At 36.8% G+C, this 21488-nt stretch overlaps 1 protein-coding gene across 2 annotated transcripts in view; it reads right to left on the reverse strand.

The window, feature by feature from the left end:
• Positions 1–21488, reverse strand: part of LOC130247811 (ubiquitin carboxyl-terminal hydrolase 24-like) — a 166614-nt gene that overhangs the window by 38629 nt on the left and 106497 nt on the right. For both annotated transcript variants that reach the window (XM_056481274.1, XM_056481273.1), the window contains 14 exons: positions 20020–20175; positions 19190–19260; positions 18721–18881; positions 15568–15629; positions 14472–14663; positions 12439–12553; positions 11993–12137; positions 9698–9817; positions 8699–8824; positions 7985–8083; positions 7813–7895; positions 6047–6188; positions 5845–5964; positions 1390–1610 (listed from right to left, as the gene is read on the reverse strand). In XM_056481274.1, the coding sequence (XP_056337249.1) occupies positions 1390–1610; positions 5845–5964; positions 6047–6188; positions 7813–7895; positions 7985–8083; positions 8699–8824; positions 9698–9817; positions 11993–12137; positions 12439–12553; positions 14472–14663; positions 15568–15629; positions 18721–18881; positions 19190–19260; positions 20020–20175 (1813 nt within the window). The remainder of the gene's footprint in view (positions 1–1389; positions 1611–5844; positions 5965–6046; positions 6189–7812; positions 7896–7984; positions 8084–8698; positions 8825–9697; positions 9818–11992; positions 12138–12438; positions 12554–14471; positions 14664–15567; positions 15630–18720; positions 18882–19189; positions 19261–20019; positions 20176–21488) is intronic.

Here is a 21488-nt window from a genome sequence, read left to right on the forward strand (position 1 = left end):
TTTATTGTGGTGTAGCAATAGTCCAAAATGTTATTGGCTCTGGTGGGGCATGTAATGTGCTGTTTGAATTTAGGCAGCTTATGTGTGAGTTTTGCCTGATTAAAGTCCCCAAGTATGATAAAAACAGAGTCCGGGTGTTGTTTTTCTGTCTCTGTGATCAGATCAGCCAGCTGTTACAGCGCAGAACTCACGTGTGCTTGCGGTGGAATGTAAACACAGACGAGAATGAACGAGGAAAATTCTCCTGGTGAATAAAAAGGCTTACAGTTAATGAAAAGCACTTCCACATCAGGACAGCACATCTTCTTTAACACAGTTACATCCGTACACCACCTTCTGTTGATGTAAAAGCATGTCCCACCACCGCGCGTTTTGCCCGTTGACTCCAAATCGCGATCTGCTCTGTACAGCTGAAAGTCCGGTAGGTTTAATGCGCTGTCCGGAATGGCTTCGTTTAGCCAGGTTTCCATGAAACACAGGACAGCAGAGTTGTTAAAGTTCTTGTTTTTGCATGTGAGCAGAAGTAGTTCGTCCATTTTGTTAGGAAGAGAGCGGAGATTCGCCAGATGGATGCTGAGCAGTGCCGTTCTGAAGCCGTGCTGTCTTAGCCTGACGAGCGCGCCGGCTTGCTTCCCACACTTGCGCGTCTTGTAGCGTTTCCACAGTGCTGCTGCTCCGCTGACAACAATGTTATGCAAAACGCCACAAAAATCTAAATTCAGTTCTTGATTAGTTGGTGTGCACTGCCGAACGTTCAGCAGCTTGTCCCTGGTGTAACTTATTGTGTTTGATAAACATAAAACAGGACAGACTAACAAAAACAGTGCAAACACTGGAGAGCTCCACACCGAGGCGGCCATCTTGATGAGGCAAGTATCAATCACTCATCGTTTAGGTAGATCATAGATTTAAAAACATTCTTGTTAGTCAATAATCACCTGAAACTAACATGTTATATTGACCCTAGGAAAAAATTGGTTTGCCATAGGCCAATCAAGTATGTGCTCCCAAGGCCCTACAGAGTTCTTTTAAATACCAATGTCTATGAAATTTAGACCACCAAAGCTGATGGTCTTTATCTTCCTAAAATTTTCTTTTTTTTTTTCCAATCCTTAGTTATTTCTTATCTGCATACTTTAAATAGTGTCAAAACAAGTCAAATATAGGTGTATACATAGACTTTCATAGACATAGAACATGACTTTTCTTTAAATACAATTTAATTACACAACCTAGTGTGCATAAATTACATCATTTATTTATTTATATTAAGTGATCAGATGTACAATTTATTGTCTGATGAATCCTAAAACTCAGTAGTCTTTTGACCCAGGTCAGTAACTAAATACATGGAAATAATCCAAAACCTACAAATTTCAAAACACTCACCGGCGGTCTTTGATGAAGGAGTAATAGTGTCCGGCGTGGGCCTGTCCGCTGTGAACCACCACTCCCACCAGCTCGTAGTTCTCAGAGATGGTGACCTTCTTCCGAGGTGATCCCCCGGATCCAGCCTCACCCCCTCTCCCATTCTCTCCATGATCTGCACTGGAATCTTGACGGGCCATTCCTGACACAGTGTACGGCTCCATGTTCAGCACCCACGGGAACTGAAAGCATGTGAAGGTGAACACAAATGATTGAAGCAGAGGGACACTTTTAACAGACACATCAAAATTCAATTTACTAAAGAGATTTTACAAGCATAGAAAGCATATTAGACGCAAGTGTTCCGTATGGGTCCTATGAAGTGCTTTGAAATGTGTATGTTTATTCGATGTTTGACGTAATCTCAAGTGAAATATGAAAAGAGGGTGGGACATAGTGTAGGCCTTCCACTTTTTTAAAAACAGCCAATAGCGTTTAGTTTTTCAGGGTTCAGGGTTTCATCAAGTCAAATTGAAGACTTTTCAAGACCATTAAGAATTACGTTTTAGACTAGTACAGGGTTAGACACTGAGGATTTTTTTTAATGGCCAGGTATAATCATGGGGAATCATATGATTGTTTGTAGTTTTCCTTCACTGATTAGGCTGCAAAGAATTTGCAGTAAAAAAAAAAAAAAAAAAGATTTTATTAAGATGTATTGTAGGTCATTAGATGGATGTCAGCCCAATTGGGTAGCTTTACTTGGACAAAGCAAAGTTAGGACCTGATTAAAATGAATTTAAGACTTTTTAAGGCCTAAAATTTAGTTTTGACATTAAAGACTTTTTAAGACCCAGCGTGCACCCTGGTGGTTGAGCTTAAGTGCATCAAATGTGAAGCATCTTAAAGGGGGTGGGGCAGGTCAGATACTTTAAAAAGCATAACTATAAGTATGAGGTGATGGGAATAAAACAGTACGCAAACACTTGAGTACTTGTTACTTTATTATTTTACTTTATCTCTGCACTCATTATTGTTTTCCTTGCACTTTTATTATGTGTTTACTAATTCCTGTTGTTACTAACACTTGCAAAGTACGGGAGGTACGCTGCCGGCGCAATCCTCACAACCTTTGATCAATACATGTATCTGCTATTTCACAACTCTCTCTCTCCGTGGGCCTCTGGAATTGTCAATCTGCTGTTAACAAGGCAGAATTTATTACCTCCATAGCCACTCATTCTGACTATAATCTCATGGCTCTAACTGAGACCTGGTCGAGACCGGAGGACACTGCTACACATGCAGCTCTTTCTACTAATTTCTCTCTTTCCCACACTCCTCGTCAGACAGGGAGAGGGGGTGGGACTGGACTACTGATTTCTGAAGAATGGAAATTCACTCAGAGACCAACCCTGCCAAAAATAAGCTCCTTTGAATTTCATGCAGTCACCATTATCCACCCCTTCCACATAAATGTGGTTGTCATCTACCACCCACCATCTACCGGGTACATTGTCATCTACCGGGTACATTAGGTCACTTCTTAGATGAACTGAATGTTCTTCTCTCATCTTTTTCTGATTATGACACTCCCTTGTTGGTGCTAGGTGACTTCAACATTCACATTGAAAGACCTCAAGCTGCTGACTTCCAGACTTTGCTTGCCTCATTTGACCTCAAAAGAGCACCTGCTTCTGCTACTCACAAATCAGGTAATCAGCTAGCCCTTATTTACACTCGACATTGCTTTGCTGATCAAACACTAGTAACTCCACTACAAACATCGGATAATTTCCTTCAGTCTCTCAACATACACATTACTCCTGAGCCGCCACACACTCTAACTCTAGTTGCCTTTCGTAGAAACCTACACTCTCTCTCACGCAATAGACTATCGACCATTGTTTCAGACTCTCTTCCTCCATCTTGCAAACTCTCTGCACTTGATACGAACAGTGCCACTGATACACTCTGCTCCACACTAGCATCATGTCTAGACAGACTATGTTCTCTTACATCCAGGCCAGCCCGTGCCAGTCCTCCTGCACCCCGGTTCTGTGATGTTCTCCGTGAGCATCGCTTAAAACTTCGGGCTGCAGAGAGAATTTGGCAAAAAACTAAAAATCCTGAACAGCTCATAACCTACCAAACTCTTCTGTCCTCTTACTCGGCTGAGGTTAAGCAGACATACTTCTGTCAGAAAGTCAACAGTGCCACCAATCCACGCTTACTTTTTAAAAAATTTTCCTCCCTCCTCCTCCTTTACCCGCATCCTCCACACTCACTACTGATGACTTTGCTACATTCTTTTGCACCAAAACTGCAAAAATCAGTGCTCAATTTGCTGCACCTACAACAAACATGCAAGATACACCACCAACACCATACACACTCACCTCTTTTTCCCAGCTCTCTGAGTCTGAGGTGACCAATCTCGTGCTATCTAGACATGCAACCACCTGTCTGCTTGATCCCATTCCCTCTCATCTCTTGTAAGCCATTTCTCCTGCAGTCATACCAACACTGACTCACATAATTAACACATCTCTTGCCTCTGGTTTATTCCCTACTTCATTTAAGCAGGCTAGGGTAACCCCACTGCTAAAGAAACCCAACCTGGATCAAACGCTACTTAAAAACTACCGACCGATATCCCTGCTTCCATTCATGGCCAAGATTTTGCAGAAAGTAGTGTTCAATCAAGTCCTGGACTTTCCTACTCAAAACAACCTCATGGACAACAAGCAATCTGGCTTTAAGAAAGGCCACTCAACTAAGACTACCCTGCTCTCGGTCGTGGAGGATCTCAGACTGGCTAAAGCAGACTCTAAATCATCTGTCCTCATCTTGCTGGATTTATCAGCTGCTTTTGACACTGTAAACCACCAGATCCTGCTATCTACGCTTGAGTCACTGGGCGTCGCAGGCACTGTTTTTCAATGGTTCAGATCTTACCTCTCTGACAGGTCATTCAGGGTGTCTTGGACGGGAGAGGTGTCCAACCTACAGCATCTAAACACTGGGGTACCTCAGGGCTCTGTTCTTGGGCCACTTCTCTTCTCCATCTACACGACATCTTTAGGACCAGTCATCCAGAAACATGGATTTTCCTACCACTGCTATGCTGATGATACCCAGCTATACCTCTCTTTTCACCCTGATGATCCCTCGGTTCCAGCACGCATTTCAGCCTGCCTGTCAGACATTTCACACTGGATGAAAGATCATCATCTTCAGCTTAACCTCACGAAAAAGGAAATGCTTGAAGATTCTGCCAATCCGACTCTACACCATAACTTTTCAATCCAGATAGATGGGGCAACCATTACTGCATCCAAAATGGTAAAAAGCCTTGGAGTAACGACTGATGACCAACTAAACTTCTCTGACCACATTTCTAGAACTGCTTGATCTTGCAGATTTGCACTCTATAACTTCAGAAATGTCCAACCCTTCCTATCTGAACATGCAGCTCAACTTATTGTTCAAGCTCTTGTTCTCTCCAAACTGGATTATTGAAACTCTCTACTAGCCGGGCTTCCAGCTAATTCTATCAAACCTCTTCAGCTGCTTCAGAACGCAGCAGCACGAGTGGTCTTTGATGAACGAGTGGTCTTTGATGAACCCAAAAGAGCACATGTCACTCCACTACTCACCCGTTTGCACTGGCTGCCAGTTGCTGCTCGCATCAAATTCAAAGCTCTGTTGTTTGCTAACAAAGCGACCTCTGGCTTTGCTCCTTCTTATCTGCTCTCACTTCTGCAGATTTATGTGCCCTCCAGAAACTTGCGTTCTGTGAATGAACGTCGCCTCGTGGTTCCATCCCTAAGAGGGAAGAAATCACTTTCCCGAACTCTCGCATTCAATCTGCCCAGTTGGTGGAATGAACTCCCTAACTGCATCAGAACGGCAGAGTCACTTGCTGTCTTCAAGAAACGACTAAAAACTCAACTATTTAGTCTCCACTTTCCTTCCTAATCTGTAACTGCCTCTCTGGCTATACCACTAACTGTACTCTCTCTCAAAAAAAAAATAAAAAATAAAAAAAATTACAAATGCTTTGCTTCTTAGACTTTACACACCTGAAACTTGTCTATAGCACTTATTCACTACTACTACCTTACTAACTATTAACAAATGGTTAATTAGTAGTTTATTAAACTAGTAGTGGTAGTTATTGGTTTGTTAAAGAACTGTGACCCTAAACTAAAGTGTTACCGAGATATCTGTATGAAACTGTATTCATATCACAATATATATTAAAGAAAAACTAAAAATTGCTATTTTAAACTGGAACAATATCACTTTTTTTACAGTGTGAACCTTGGAAAGCAATACATAGACTTTTCAAAAATCTTTCAGACCACACATCTTTAATAGTGGCATAAAAAGAAAAAAGATATATGTATTTCTGACTTAATTACTACAACACTACATGACACGTGACCTACAAAGCTAATGCTGGACACTTACTCTGATCTGCTCGTCATATTTGATGGAGCGTCCGCTCTCCCAGTCAAAGCCGAATCTCATGAGGTGAATGACCAGCACGCTGGGCAGGGACTTTATACATGTCCGCTTCACAGTCGTTCTCTGCAACACACACTGAGTTGGCACACATGTAGGCATAGATTTCCATGCATTTCTCTACCAATGAGAACACATCAGACTGTACCTTCTCTTTACACTTCTCGCAGTAATATGCATTGCTGCCGTCCAGCACTTCCCCTCTGACGAACTGATCCAGAGAGATTTCCAGACTCTGACAGGACGTCACACCCAAATTCAGAGCCATGAAGGTCTCCTCACGCTCATACCTGCAAGCAACAGCACAACCTCTGAGGGTCAATAAATTATGACAGTAGTGTTTTGTTATTTTGATACCTAATGATAATAAAATTTTTAAATTATAAAATTGAACTTTTCCATAATATTGATAGCAGTCACACCACAGTTTCATTTTGTTCATTTATGCGAGTGCCTTGTTTTACAATATAAAACTGATTCTTCCGGTCCTTGACTCTGATTGGTTGAGCCATGTTTGAAGGTGTTGTAAATACTCAACAAGCATACATTGACCTCAATGTGATCAGTATTGCACTGCCAGTGTATGTGTTGCTACATCCAATTTGTTTGCATTCACAAAGATTTCTGAGGAACTAAATTTTTTGGGTAAGAACAATGTTTCTATTAAAATCATTACTTTTTATCTGCTTAGTTTTATTTTGTAAAACCTTGCTACACATATAGTATAACCGGTTTATAAAATCAATGAACCCAGTGAAGCTGTTGTTTACAGTGAATTTGTAACAGCTCTGTTTCTTGTTGTGCATTACAAAGCACCTAAGCTGTTATAAATTCATTGTAAACCACAGCTTCTTGGGGTTTATCATTTTAGTTAATGCTGTGAACTCCATGTGCAGTTTTAGTTCAGAAAGCGTAGTAAACAGTGAAGTAAAAAAGTTAACCATTGTGGAAAAAAATCTTAAAGTGACAGCAGTCAATAAAATAAATCAATAATAAAAGCCAAAATTATTGTTAGACCTACCCGAACAACGTTAATCAGTTTTCATATTTCCCTTTTCATACTGACATTTGTTCTTTTGTATTTATTTGTGTTGTTGGTTGTAATTTGCTAGTTCAATAATGTATTTAACTATATCAGTTATACGAATAGTTTTTTTAATAATACTGAAATTATAAGATTAAAGTAAAAATAAAAATATTAAAATATTAAAAATAAGAATTGTGAAATTGATTAGAATACAACATTCCATCATTTATTAGAATGATACATGGGTCTAAACAATATAAAACAAACAAAAAAAATACATATTTCAGTCTTCTATTAATTATTTTTTAGCTAGCCCCATTGAAAAAAAAAACAGCTAAAACCAGTGTAGGCTGGTTGGCTGGTTTTAGCTGGTCGACCAGCCTGGTTTTTAAGGGATTTTGGTCATTTCCAGGCTGGTTTCCAACCATTTCCAGCCTGGTGCCTGGTCTTAGCTGGTCAGGGAATTGACCAGCTAAAACCAGCTAAAGACAGCTTGACCAGCCTGGTTTAAGCTGGACATAGCTGGTTTTGGCTGGGCTCCCAGCCAGTCTAGGCTGGTCAAGCTAGTTTTAGCTGGTCATCTCCCAGACCGACAAGCTTAAGACCAGCAGGAAATGGCTGGAAACCAGTCTGAAAATGGAGAAAACCATGCTGTTTAACCAGCCTAGGCTGGTTTAAGCTGTTTTTTTTTCAGCAGGGTGGGCCAGTAAATTTAATTAAATTTTTCAGAATTAAGAGATTTTTTTTATTAATGCTATTATTATTTTCCTGAGACATCGACATTGGTAGTGTGTATCAACATTTTTTAAGATATTGTATCGGTGATATAAATTCTAATATGGTGACAACACTACTCAACAGAATGTAAATTTTTGAGTCAGCTTCACCTGTGTGGACAGTCTTTGCATATCTTCTGGTCAGAGAAAATGCCTTGAAATGTGTTCTTGAAGATCTGCTCTCGACCGATTTTCTGTAAAAAAACAAACAAACATTTGTAGCATTGCAACACACTTCAGACTGTACATGTGCACTATGTCAGGGACATGAGGTGAGCTGTACCTTCAGATGTTCATCAAGCTGATCCACCAGACTGGTGAAGAACTCATAGGCATCCTGCTGTTCTCGCACATATAACTCTTTATTCCACATCTTAAAAATCTAGAGAAGGACAATCAAAAATTACCAAAAATAAAATAAAAAAAAACATATACAGTACAGCCATGCAAAACAAAAAATAATTGAGAGACCACTTGACAATTTCAAGTTTCTCTGGGCTTAGCAGATTTGTTAGGTAAAGATTTGAGTAAAAATGTTAATGTTTGTTTTATTCTATAAACAAAAGAGCATTTCTTCCAAATTTCTAAATGACAATTAGACAAAATAACAAATGTGTTTTCATTTTCCATTTGAAAAAAATAAAATTCAAATCTCAAAAATATAACATTTCCCATCAAATATTGATTTCTTTAACTCTGAAGTTAAACCATTGATATTGCTTCTTCTAAAAATTTATAAAAATATTTTGAAAAACATGGCACAATTGTAATGACAAAAAAAGCTCTAAATCACAACATTTTTATTTTAATTTCGGATTGAATGTCATGAATAACTTACAGAAAAAAAATGAAACTGAACGTACATTTTACTTTGTAAAATAGATGCAAATAAATATAAATTGTGAACCCAGAGAAATTGAGAAAGAAATGCAATCTCAGTTTTAGAAAAGATATTTAACCTCAATAAACTCGATAGATCATAAATGTAGATCTTTACCTTCCAGAAATTCTCGGGTACATAATACTGCAGTTTGCTCTCCATCAGGTGACCAAACAGAGACTGTACCTGACAGAAGACACTCTCCTCTGGGTTTTCAGTGTCATCTTCAATCGACAAGACACCCTACACAACACACGACACACAACACGCACGCGCACGCACGCACGCACGCACGCACGCACACACACACACACACACACACACACACACACACACACACGAGTTAATATGAAAATAGAAAAAAAACATGATGATACACAAACACAAAAAAAATAATATTACTGGAGAATAATAATAAAATTACAAAATTATATATATAAAAACTATTCTTTTATTCACTAAGTGATAAAAATTTTGAAAAACATCATATTTAATAACATTTTAATAGTAGTTTTTCTGTATAATTTATTTTAAAAAACTAATTAAATAAAAAATTAATTCTTTGAATCTGAATTATCATTCTTCAGTGTGATATGATTCCTAAAATTACTTTTAGATGCAGATTTTTTTTACTATTATCATCCATGCTGAAAGCAGTTGTTCTGATATTTTAAGGAGCAACTAATACGCAATTTAAGTCATTCTTTCATGAACCGAACAAAAGCATAGCATTGAAAAAAAAATTATTAATCTAAATTTGTAACATTATACAGATTTTTTGCAAGTTAATTTAGCACCACTAATACACTTTTATGGTTTTTTAATATTTTGGTGTTATTTTATTTTATTTTGTTTATTAGTTTATTTATAACACTTTATTTAAATACATTGTGTTCATTTAAATTTGTATGTATTCATTGTCATTTAATAGTGTTTTAGTCATTTATATTTGTTTTGTATTTATAATACTTTTAATTAATTTTACAAGCACAATATCCAAAGTCTCCATTTCAGTCTTTCCTTTAAGATTAGTGCGTCCCCTAGTGGAGAGAGTGTGTGTTAACCGTACATAATCATGCTAATACTGGGCAGTAGTGCTAACAGAGCAGTGTTTACCTCAGGCAAACCAGGCTGCATATAGAGCTGCTGAAACACTGCGTTCATGTAGCATGTCGCACCGCCGTTCTTCAAACCCACAAACCCAGAAATAGAGCGACTGTCTACAGGAGGAAGATACTGACAACACACACAAACACACACACACTATTTAATGCAAGAACACAGCTATTATTAAGCAGAACATGGGATTAAAAATGAACTGACAAGTATAAAAATGTGGCGATGACACAAAACAAACAGCATGAAGTATTTAGTATTTGTACACACAGCAGAACTTGAAGGCTGATTCCCAAATTGTGATTTTTAACCTCCTACTAATGCAATGAATTTGTAGTTATTCTAAATGAGCAGTTATGTGCATGTCATAACGTTAGTCTTTTGCATAAATTATGCTCCAAACATCTCCATATAAGGGCTTTCCAGTCAACCTTTCCTTTTCCACTTCCTATTTTTTTATGTCTGTTGAACTACCGGTAATTAACTATTAACTAGAACCATTTGATCAGAAACTTCCCATAAACAAGAGAAAATGTCAACAATCTGAATCTCACTATGTTTTTACTGCATTTACCCCAGTATATTATTTAAAACAATTGAGAAAATTCATTTATATTAAAAACTACATACGCTAATATAACTGATTAATATTTATAAGACATTTTATTTAATTGTTGAATTTTAATAGAAGATATAATGTGTATTATATGGATTAATTACAAATCGGATTGCCCAAAAACTGTGAGAAAGCTACACATTTTTACCTTTATTAAAACATCAACATCACATTACAATTACACTGAAAAGTTTAAGAAGAATTTCCAAGAAAGCAAATACAATTCGTGTGCATTCATGTTCACTTTTTGGTGAAAAAGTGCCCATCCAGAGTAAGTGGCTTTTTACATTTCAGCTGATCTTACAACGTTTCACAAATTTAGATAGAATTTTATCCAAGTTGTTTTTTTTTTTGCCAAAGACATTTATAATGGAGGTGTAACGCTACACAAACTTATGACGGTTTGGGATGTACACCAGTTTTGAATTCAGTTTAGTTTATTACTTCATAATCATAAATAAACAGCCAATATCTTAAGCCTTATGTGCCGTTGGGGATGTTTTAATTCTCTCTGGGGTGATTTTGAGTCTTAATTTTTGCCATACATTTTTTTTTGTGTTTCAGCTAGTGGAACGATTTTTGGTCGAACACATATTTTTGGAAAATGCTTTGAATTTTTTAAAAATAATTTAGCAAATTTACTACCCTTTTGTAATTTTAGGGATGAAAATTGACATGACATCCACTAAATTAAACTGCTGTAGTCTTAATAGATTAATATTCTTTTTCATTTTTTTGCATAAATCTGTTAATCAACCTCAGTCCTGATCAAAACGTTTAGAAAATTACAGGATTTTAACTCAAAACATCAAAAGGCAGCCGGTGTGTAAATACAGTTCTACAGTTCTGAGAGCTGAAATGCATATTTTGATTTTTAAGGTAAGTGCGCAAAAGTCACTCTCACACACAGATACACATACACACACTTTTATTTGCTGTTATACTCCATATAACTCCAAATAAAAGTTTTTTTTGCACAAACCTATCTAAAAGTTTAATGGTGCCAACGGATGATCAACAGTAAAAATTACAAATTTTATCTCTTCACAACAGGGAAAACTCACCAAAAATCAAAAATGCATGATTATATGCTGTCATGGCACTCAAAAATGTGGTTATAATGGAAGTCAATGGGGTCAAAACAGCCACGAACAGTAAATTAGGGAGAAAAAAATGAATCTTATGCTGTAATGTATTAGTAATGTTGTTACTAATGTTTCATGTAATTCTCACATGAGCATAAGTAATTTTGTGTTTTTTTTTACCAAATCAGTGACATAATTTATGAATTTGACAATTAAAGAGTTAAAATCCTGTAATTTTTTAAAACATTTAGTAGTTTTTATCAGTACTGAGGTTGATTAAGAGATTCATGCATACAAATTGAAAAAATATTTATCTGATTTATCTTATTTATCTACAGCAGTTTAATTCAGTGGATGTTTTCATCCCTAACATAACAAAATGTAGTAAATTTGAAGAGTGCACAAGGGTTAATAATAGGCTGGTAATAATAATAAGTCAGTTAATAGTGTTCCCATAAATTCAATAATTATTTATAATTAATAAAAAATAGGAAAGTAAGAACACATGTAGTATTTCACCCCTAGTTCATGCACAAAAGTGTCTACATGCAAGATTAACAAATGAGATTTATTGAGGCAGATAAAGAGACTCACGTCAAACTCTTTGGTGAGGGATGGGTCAGACTGATGGTGCATGGACAGCAGCTCTTTAGTGATGAGCTGCAGGTTAGTCAGAGAGCTGTCAGCCAACATGACCAGCACTTCATACGCCGCCAGACGACTACTGACTGTACTGCACCTGAAACACACATAAATACACACACATGACGGCTAAATGCAGATTTAAAGATTTGAGGGGGTGAATGAGTAAGTAAGAGAAGAGAGCGAGTGAGTGAGTGAAAAAAACAGAGTAAGAGAGTAAAAGAGTAAACAATCATTATGTATAAATGTATAATGTATAATACATTTATAATGTATAATGTATAAGTGTATAAAATATAAAATGTGTTGTTTTCAGAGAAAGTGCAGCAAATATTTCAGTATTGATACATATTGAAACATCTACACTTTTGTCAACACCATTGTGCATGTGTTCTTACTTGGGGTGAAAGTCGTGTATAGATGCTGTAGTGCTAGAGGAGCTGTCACTGTTCAGGATGATTCGAGAGGCTCTGAACAGAAAGTCGTCCAACAGCTGCTGGATCAGGGAAGGACCTGGAGGGAAAAAAAATAAAAGAGGGCCTATATCTTATGGTTTGTGACATCCCAATAAATCTTTTTCCCATGATAAGAATTATTGTCACTCAGATAATAAAAAATGTACAATCTGAAAGTCTTTAGGTAAGTGCTTTGAATGTGTACAATGAATAAATGTACTAAAGGGTCAAGCTTTGACTTACATACTTTTACTTAAAATTTACAACATAACATAAATGGAGTGTTTGAAATAACTTCTTTTTTTTCTATTTTAAAAATGTAGATTTTCGGAGATGCAGTGCATCGGCCGCCATCAGCCTGTCTTTGAGCAGACCAAAGAAAGTGATGTTGATGTTCCAACACAAGATGGCGTCAGAGGCCGCATAATATGTCCTTAGAGGGAAAAAAACTTGTGTTTTTTTTCAATGTCAGTTTCAAACAACAGCAGAGCAAATCATTACAAATCAAGTAAGTGACATTCCAAGTCAATCTTTGTATTTTGTAGTGCTGTATTTATACCACAGAAACTGGTAGTGTTTACTTTGATTTGACTTTTTCAGGGTTAATTATTGTGATATCACATTTGCAACAGAGAAATACTAGGAAATCTCTGAAGACTGATGACATTTCATGCCGTTCAGCCTTATAATCTTAAAATGTCAGCAAAATGACCTGCTTTGTCATCACTTTAGACATTACGCTAGAGAATCATTCAAATATTAGCTCTGAAGTGACATTTGTGAGCTGGCAAAGGTTTCTGCTGTTCTGTTATCAGCTGCAGATGTAAATGAAAGGCGGAAAAAAAGGAGTTCATCTTACAAAAGGGTTTAAGACTCTCTGTGTTTGATTTTCTTTTTTTTACACATGATTATGCTGTCGAACTGTTGTATAAATGCAATATCACACTTGTACCAGTGTGATGTGGCTGTATATCATCACTAGTGACAGCCTGCAGCCTCGAGCCAATGCACACCTCCTACCAGTGCCAATATACAGCCATATCACACTGCTATTCATGTGACATTGCTCATTTATACTTTAATTTACTTATCTATATATGTATTCTACATTTTTCCTATACCCCATGATGCTTTGCGTGAATTATTTTTTAAAAACTAGGTACAATGAGGAGGAGTCATTATTTGCCTCATGTGGACAAAAGGCCTATAAATAGAACAGAATGTATTTTGAAAGTAAAAATGCAGATTGTTTCTTGTGAGTGTTTTTTTGGGGCAGGGCTGTATTATGGGGATTAAATATACAGTTTTAACAGTAGAAACATCTCTGAGAAGTACCCACCTGGATGTAGGTACAAGTCTGCATAATTTATTCATGCATTCATTTTCCTTTGGCTTAGTCCCTTTATTCATTAGGGGTCGCCACAGCGGAATGAACCACCTATTTATCCAGCATATATTTTACGCAGCGCATGCCCTTCCAGCTGCAACCCAGCACAAGGAAACACCCATACACACTCATTAACATACATACACTACAGCCAATTTAGTTTATTCAATTCACCTATTGCGCATGTCTTTGGACTGTGGGGGAAACCGGAGCACCCGGAGGAAACCCACGCCAACACGGGGAGAACATGCAAACTCCACACAGAAATGCCAACTGGTCCAGCCAGGACATGAACCAGCGACCTTCTTGCTGGGAGGTGACAGTGCTAAACACTGAGCCACCGAGCCAACCTCATTTTAGTGATTTGTTTCAGTTCTTTTAAATGAAAGTTCCCCAAACTGGAAATGCAACCCATATTTTAAAATGCAGAATTCTCTCTAAAGATACAAGGAATGTTTTTAGACTCTCAGTAAATCCATATCAATTATCAACTTTGATGTTTTTATCCTAAAAAAACTGAAAATAATGTGATACACGTCCACTGTCCATATCAATATCCAGCAGTGAAGATAAAAGAGAAATGTCTGACCGAACTGTTCTTTCTCAGTGCCACAGAGGGACAGAAGGGTTTTGATGAGGCGCAGGTGTCCGGCCAGCAGGATGTTGTCGGCCTCACTGGTTTCCAGCTCAGTAGTCCAGGTGGGCTCGAAATTATCTAGCCAGCTGATCTCGTCCTCCAGCATCGCCGCTGGCCCGATCTGAAGCTGCTCCATTTCTGAAGCTGAAAAAAAAATAAAAAATTCCACAATATTTTGTAATAGAGTTAAAAAAATAACAGCACATATTTGCATATTCGACTACAACTAGTTCTTTTTATTCAAAGAATCTTAGAAAAACGTAAAAAAAAAATATTCTTAAGCAGCAAACCTGAAAATTAGAATGATTTCTGACAGTGTAGCAGGGTACATATACATTTTTACTTAACAAGGGACCTCTCTGTAAATTTAAGCATTTTCCTGAGATTGCACAAATGTATAAAATAAATACAAGCTGCAACCATGAAAGATAACATAACATTATATGATTTGATGCATCCCCACAAAAATATGCATCCGTTGTTAAATTTATTCAATTATAACACTTATTTTGCTTTTTCAATACTACTCCAAGTTAAAATTAATGCAGTTGTGATGAGTACACAAGAAAGCTTTTTAACATTAACATAACATAATCTAATGATATCTAATTATAGGAGAAAAAGTACTGTATAAGGCAGACACTGAGCATAAAACAAGCAAAAATACAGTACAAACAGAGTTTTTGAGACTTAAATAAAAAAGTTGAACAAATTAATAAATATCTGTCTGTATTTTCTAACAATAACAGTTTTTTTATTCCCAGTCATGCTGTAGAAAGAGTTCAAGATTTTAAAATCAAATTTAAAGAACACACTTTTTTTGCAACAGGATAATAATAATAAAAAAAAAAAACAGGATTGCAAAAATGCTTTTCCTCATTAGAATGAACTTAAAGTTAATAATTGCAAACAGTTTGATAACAATAAACAGAATATTGGAATAACTGTAAAATCAAATAAAATAAAGAGGCAAAAAAATCCATATTATTTGTGAGATTAATGACAAATATATTATATATTCATTGTGAAAATAAGGCAGAACACTCACTTGTCAGGTCATCCAGCAGTTGGCACCTCAGGTCAAAATACTCTGTGCATTGTGAAAGCAACCTGAAAAAAATGATCAACAGTTCACTATTTAGTGTTCACCTCACAACCTTTCCTTTATACTCAATATCTTAACTATTTGTGAAACAGGTATAGAAACCATTTGTAAATTAAGATTGAATTTGGTCTACATTTGTCATTATACACAAGTTATACATTATTTGTTCAAAATAGCTAAAAAATGTTATGAATCTATTTATGAATAGATCATTGAATTTATTCAAGAATTACGTAATTAAGGACAAAACACCAAAGATGTACTAATGTTTTGCCCTGGAACTATTTTCACTACAAAATCAGACAATATTGTCTCTAAAATGCAACATGTTGTTGAATTGCTGTATAAATTTAATACCACATTCATTGCTCTCACTTGTGTGCTGATATTTGAGAAAATGGCACTCTTTTCACAACATGAATTATAGAGCAATTCTATCTGCATTCACACAGGCTCCATCAAACAGTAAATGCTTTTGAATGCTCCAAACTCTCATGTTTGAGCTTGCTTTTTGCAAAGTGAGTGCCAGCTTTAGCCAGCTCTCACATCAAGATCTATTACAATATTAGGGCTCGTTCACACAAATCGTGTTTTTTTTTTTCATTTAAAGGGCACCTACATTAGCCCTTTTTTCAGATTTAATATACTGTAAGTGTTTTGCGTCTTCATAATATGTCAGTAAAGTTTCAGCTCAAAAGACCCATCAGATTTTTTATTAAATTTCTATTTATACATTTTTGCACTGGGTGGCGGTTTTGGTGTACTGCTCCTTTAAGGCTAGTCCTCCCTGCCCACCGTTTCTACGTGCCTTTCTGCGTGCCTTAATCTCCTCCTTCGGCTGCGTCAGACAACAGACAGACTTAAAGGAAGCAGATCTCACATAGCGTTTGTGAGAAATACTACAGTAAGAACTTTACCAATGAGTATTTATTGTGCAGTTGCATCATAGAGTCACGCAAAGTTCACGCGCGCACAGGCACACGCAGATACACGCGCACACACACACCAGAGCAGACACACACACACACACACACACACACACACACACACACACACACACACACACACACACAGACAGACAGACAGACAGACAGACAGACAGACAGACAGACAGACAGACAGACAGACAGACAGACAGACAGACAGACAGACAGAGCGCCCGTTTAGCTTTGCACTCTTTTTGCACACAAATGTGACAGAATACAGGTTAATCTCCACTGCTGTATGGATATCTGTTGTTAATGTACAAAATAAACCTGATTTAACGTCCACGAACCGGGATTGAAGCGTCTTCCTTTATAATTGCTCTGACACGCGGTTGTGCTGATGAAGTAAAGCTAAGCTAAATCGCTGTAATTCATTACACACATGCACTGTTTTAAAACATTTTAAACATGTGAAACTTACTCTTGATCACATTTGATGATGATTGAGGATCCCAGCAAACTGAACACAACTTTTATTCCCAGTTGCTTTGTGCACGTCTGGTCTTGTTGATATGATTATACACGTGACTACCGGGACACGTTAATACGCACAGCTGTCAATCAATTCGGTAGGCGGGGGGACTGCACTCCTACGCAAAGTTGCGGTCGATCTGAAAACCGATCCAATTGGTCCACCGTTTTTATGTTGCTAAATTGAAAAAAAAGGACTGGGTGTGTTTATATCACCAAAATATGACGGTCTATACACCATACATGCACATATGTCTGTCCAAACAGCTTGAAAAGTAGATTTTTCACCATAGGTGCCCTTTTAAAATGTAAATTCCCTACTTGTCCATTGTTTTTATGTCAAAACATGCTTAATGGATGAGTGTGACCATTACGATGGTGTCTCGTAGTGACGTCTGCTTTTGAAACACAGCTTTATGAAGCATCAAAATCCTAGCCAATCTTTAGTTTTGAATCAGTGGTTTCGTAGTTTATATCAAATTTCCAAGGTCATTTGATTTCCGTAAACGGGCCTTCGTTACGTCATTACTGTTTTGAAACATTTAGAAAATTCAATGGTTCTTTTGGATTGGGCTTCATTCAGATCGCCCCCAGTGGCGAATCGCTGAACATTATTAACAGTTTTTATGCGATCTTGGATCAGTTTAAGGAGTTTGTAGAATTTTTTGCTTTTAATGTTATAGGACAGTGAAGATTATAGTAAGGAAAGTGTGCGACAAGCTGGGAATCGAACTCGGGTCACTGTGAACACCGTAGTGCCATGTGTCGACACACTAACCACTGGGCTATTGGCGCCAACAAGTTAGTAAACATTTTATTGAGATATTTGCCAACTGCAAAGGAAGAATAGTTCATGGTCTCTTGTTGGTCTATTTAGGAGAATCCACAATGGAAAAAACTATTTGTAAGCCTTGACGATTTTTAAAAGAACACATATTTTGCAGACAATTCCACTTAGCTAACCAGCAAAGGCTATTTATAGGATATTTAACTTATGGTTGACGTATAAACGGGCGAATCTTTTTGCCTCAAGACTTCATTCACTTCATAAATTCTTAGATATTAAAACAGCTAGTTATGCTGCAAACTTATGTTTTCTTATTTCTCATAGGCAACTGAATCAAAAGTTCTAAAACAGTCGCAAAAACAAGCGCATTTCCACATTGAAGAATAAGGTCAATACTTTCAATTTAAAGTTCACAATGTTTGAAAAAGTCGATTCAAATGCATATTTTGCCAGATTTTTTGTTGCATTTACATGGTTTTGACAAGGTCCCTAGCACATGGTATTTTGAATGCTTTGTTTCTCCCAAGAATAGCATCTTGTGTCTTTTGCAACGCATTGCACATGAGCGCACATAAGCTCATTTTTTTAAGATGCTGTGTCTAGTTAAAAAGAATTTCAATGATACATGCAGCACCACTCATTAATGCCAGTTTCAAAGCAGTGGGCCAATCAGAAGAACTCATGGGGAGGGACAATCTTTGCTCTTTACAAGTGCTCATAGGAACTATATCCAGACACCCTCACGCTCTTTGCTGTGCTTTTTTGTATGTTTCTCACTTCTTTAGACACAACATTGTGTTCTGTGTGAATGGTTTCTTTATGTAGTCAACAAATTTAAATGGTGTGCCTTACCTTTGGTTGACACCCCTCATGATGCTGGTGGGCGACCAGAGAGGAAGTTGTGCTGTCAGGACCACCTTCAGCAGGAAGAGGTTCGGCTTCTGGAGCTCTGGGTACGCAGAAGTGTCCGACTGACTGAGAGTGTACAGCTGATCACATGCCACACGCCGGATCTGTTCAAGAGGAAGAGTTGGGGACACACATTTAAAGGGATAATTCACCCAAACATGGACATTTACTTAGTTCACTCACCCTGAAAATGTTTCCAAATTTTAATAAACTTGACATTCATGCTAAGGAAAAAAATACTATGGAAGTCAATGGCTACCAGTTTTGATATTCTTCAGCAAAACATTTAGTTCAACAGAAGAAACTTCAACAGGTTTTGTACAATTGGAGGGTGAGTAAACAATGACAGAATTTTGATTTTGGGGTGAACTATCCCTTTTATAACAATTTTGTACGGGTAACAGACACTGACCTCTCCACTCGGTGAACCCAGTAGAATATCAATGATGAAATCATTCACAGACAGCAGAGAGTAAAATGAACCTTGAAAAAAAAAAAAAAAAAAAAAGAATTTCTGAATGTTCAACCTTTTGCTTATCTTTATCATATCTTTCGTATGAGCAGAGCTGTACAATTTTGGATTAAATTGAGAATCAAGATTTTTTTATTAATTTAAAACAGAGCTCACCAGAGATTGCTTTAACACTGAAATTACCAGAATTCTATAACTACTAAAATTGTCATTCTGACCATTTATATAAAACTGGACCGAACTGAAATTTTGTCATGTCATATTTACACTCAAAGCTTCTACTGAGATTTCAGAATTAAGCATTGGATGTCTGTCAACATATTTTATGTTATTTAGAAAAAGTGAGAGTACTTGAGCTATATGGGTTTTATTTTTACTTAATTACTTATGCTACAGCCTTTACAAAAAGTCAAAAGCACCGCCTCTGTAGTTCTACTGTTAACCTCAATTAGAAGCGTCAATTCACTTTCAAACAGTGATTTGGGTCAAGCAGATACTGTAGACATCAGTGTTTATAACCCACTACATCACTGATAATCTGAATATTTGTAACACTGAAATAATAATACTGGTTAAAAAGACTGAAGTTGTTTCAAACATAGCTGACATGATGAGTGCCCTCTCTGAATGTGTCTCTCTTCTTTGAATGTACTGCTGTAATTGTTAAAGGTTTAATTAACATATTGATCTTTCAGATCCTTTGGGTGTTTGAATTACAATGCTTTACTGATTAATTGTGCAGCTCTACATAGGAGCATTTTTTTTCTTACATAGCTGTTGGGAGCGTAGCTGAAGGCATGTGACGAGTAAAGAGAGTGCTTCTCGTGCGATGATGGTGTCTTTAATGGACACAAACAGCTGTTTGACACATATTCCAGCCTGCAGTGTGGTCACCTCACCCTCACTGCTGGAACTGCAGTTACTTCCTGAAACACACATGCAAACCAGAAAAAAACATGATTAGCAAGGCTGAGCATATCAGTTAATGTCATTACGTCATTCTGCAGTAGTTACCTTCACTTCTACCTATTGAGATATTACACTATTTTTGTAAAAGCTACCTCAGAACATTTCAGCTGGCTTCAGTATGTTGCGTGGATTCAGTATGATCTATTATGTATATTAGCCAGCGTTGTATTTATTTGATAAAAATACATCTATAATAGTAAGTAAGTTTTATGATTCCTGAACAGTCTAACAGTATTTAAGTACAGAAATTAAATACTCAAATAATAAAAAAACATAGTCTTCATTGCATAAATTAAGTATAATTAATCTTAGTTAAAACTACAAACACTACAATTTCTTGCACCTATGCATTTCAAAACTCTGCAACACTTCATTATAGGGACCAGTCTCACTATTAATTGTTTAGATTAGTTAGCATGACTAAATCAGCACTTATAAAGCACTAATTCTGCAAGATCATTTTCTACATTCTTAATCCTACCCAATACCCAAACTTAACTAGAGACAAATTGGGAGTTTGTTGCAGCAAAAGTCATAGTTACGGTTTTCTTTTTTTAATGGCGAGAATTGAACATTAAAATAAAGTGAGAAAAAAAATCCCAATATTCCAAACTTCTAATTAAATCACACTTAATAAATAATAATAATAATAATAATAATAATAATAATAATAATAATAATAATAATGTGTGCGTGTTATGTATATTTATATACAGTGGTCCCTCGCTGTAATGCGGTTCACCTTTCACGGCCTCGCAGTTTCTGTACGCCATTGTCAATCAATCTCCTCCGTGCTGTGTCTCCTGTACAGTACTGAATGCATTTAGCTTGCCAAATTTACATAAATCTTCGATCACTAGCAGAGTGACTGATGTGCTGAACTGTTTGCAAGTTTTCTCCCCACAATGTTGACAAAACGTTCTGCATCGTGAAAGGCACCTGCAGTAGCACCCAAAGGGCAGAGAAGGATGCTAACCATCACAAAAAAAATTTACTTCTGGACATGCTAAAGGAAGGTAGAAGTTACGCGGCTGTAGGGCGCCATTACAGAATAAATAAATGAAAATCAAATGGTTTCGATCTTTGGTTGCATTCTATAATTCTGGACTTGAAGAGTGAGAGTGTTTAAATAAGAGAGAAAAGTGTGAAAATGTTAATGCCTGTTTGAGAAGTGTATAAAGTGTGTAGTGAGGGGTTTTACAGCCTTAAAACATCTATAATAAGTGTTAAATAAAGCAGACTACTTTGCGGATTTCGCCTATTGCGGGTT

This window comes from Danio aesculapii, chromosome 20 (assembly GCF_903798145.1).
Source record: "Danio aesculapii chromosome 20, fDanAes4.1, whole genome shotgun sequence".
In the NCBI taxonomy this organism is placed as follows: domain Eukaryota; kingdom Metazoa; phylum Chordata; class Actinopteri; order Cypriniformes; family Danionidae; genus Danio; species Danio aesculapii.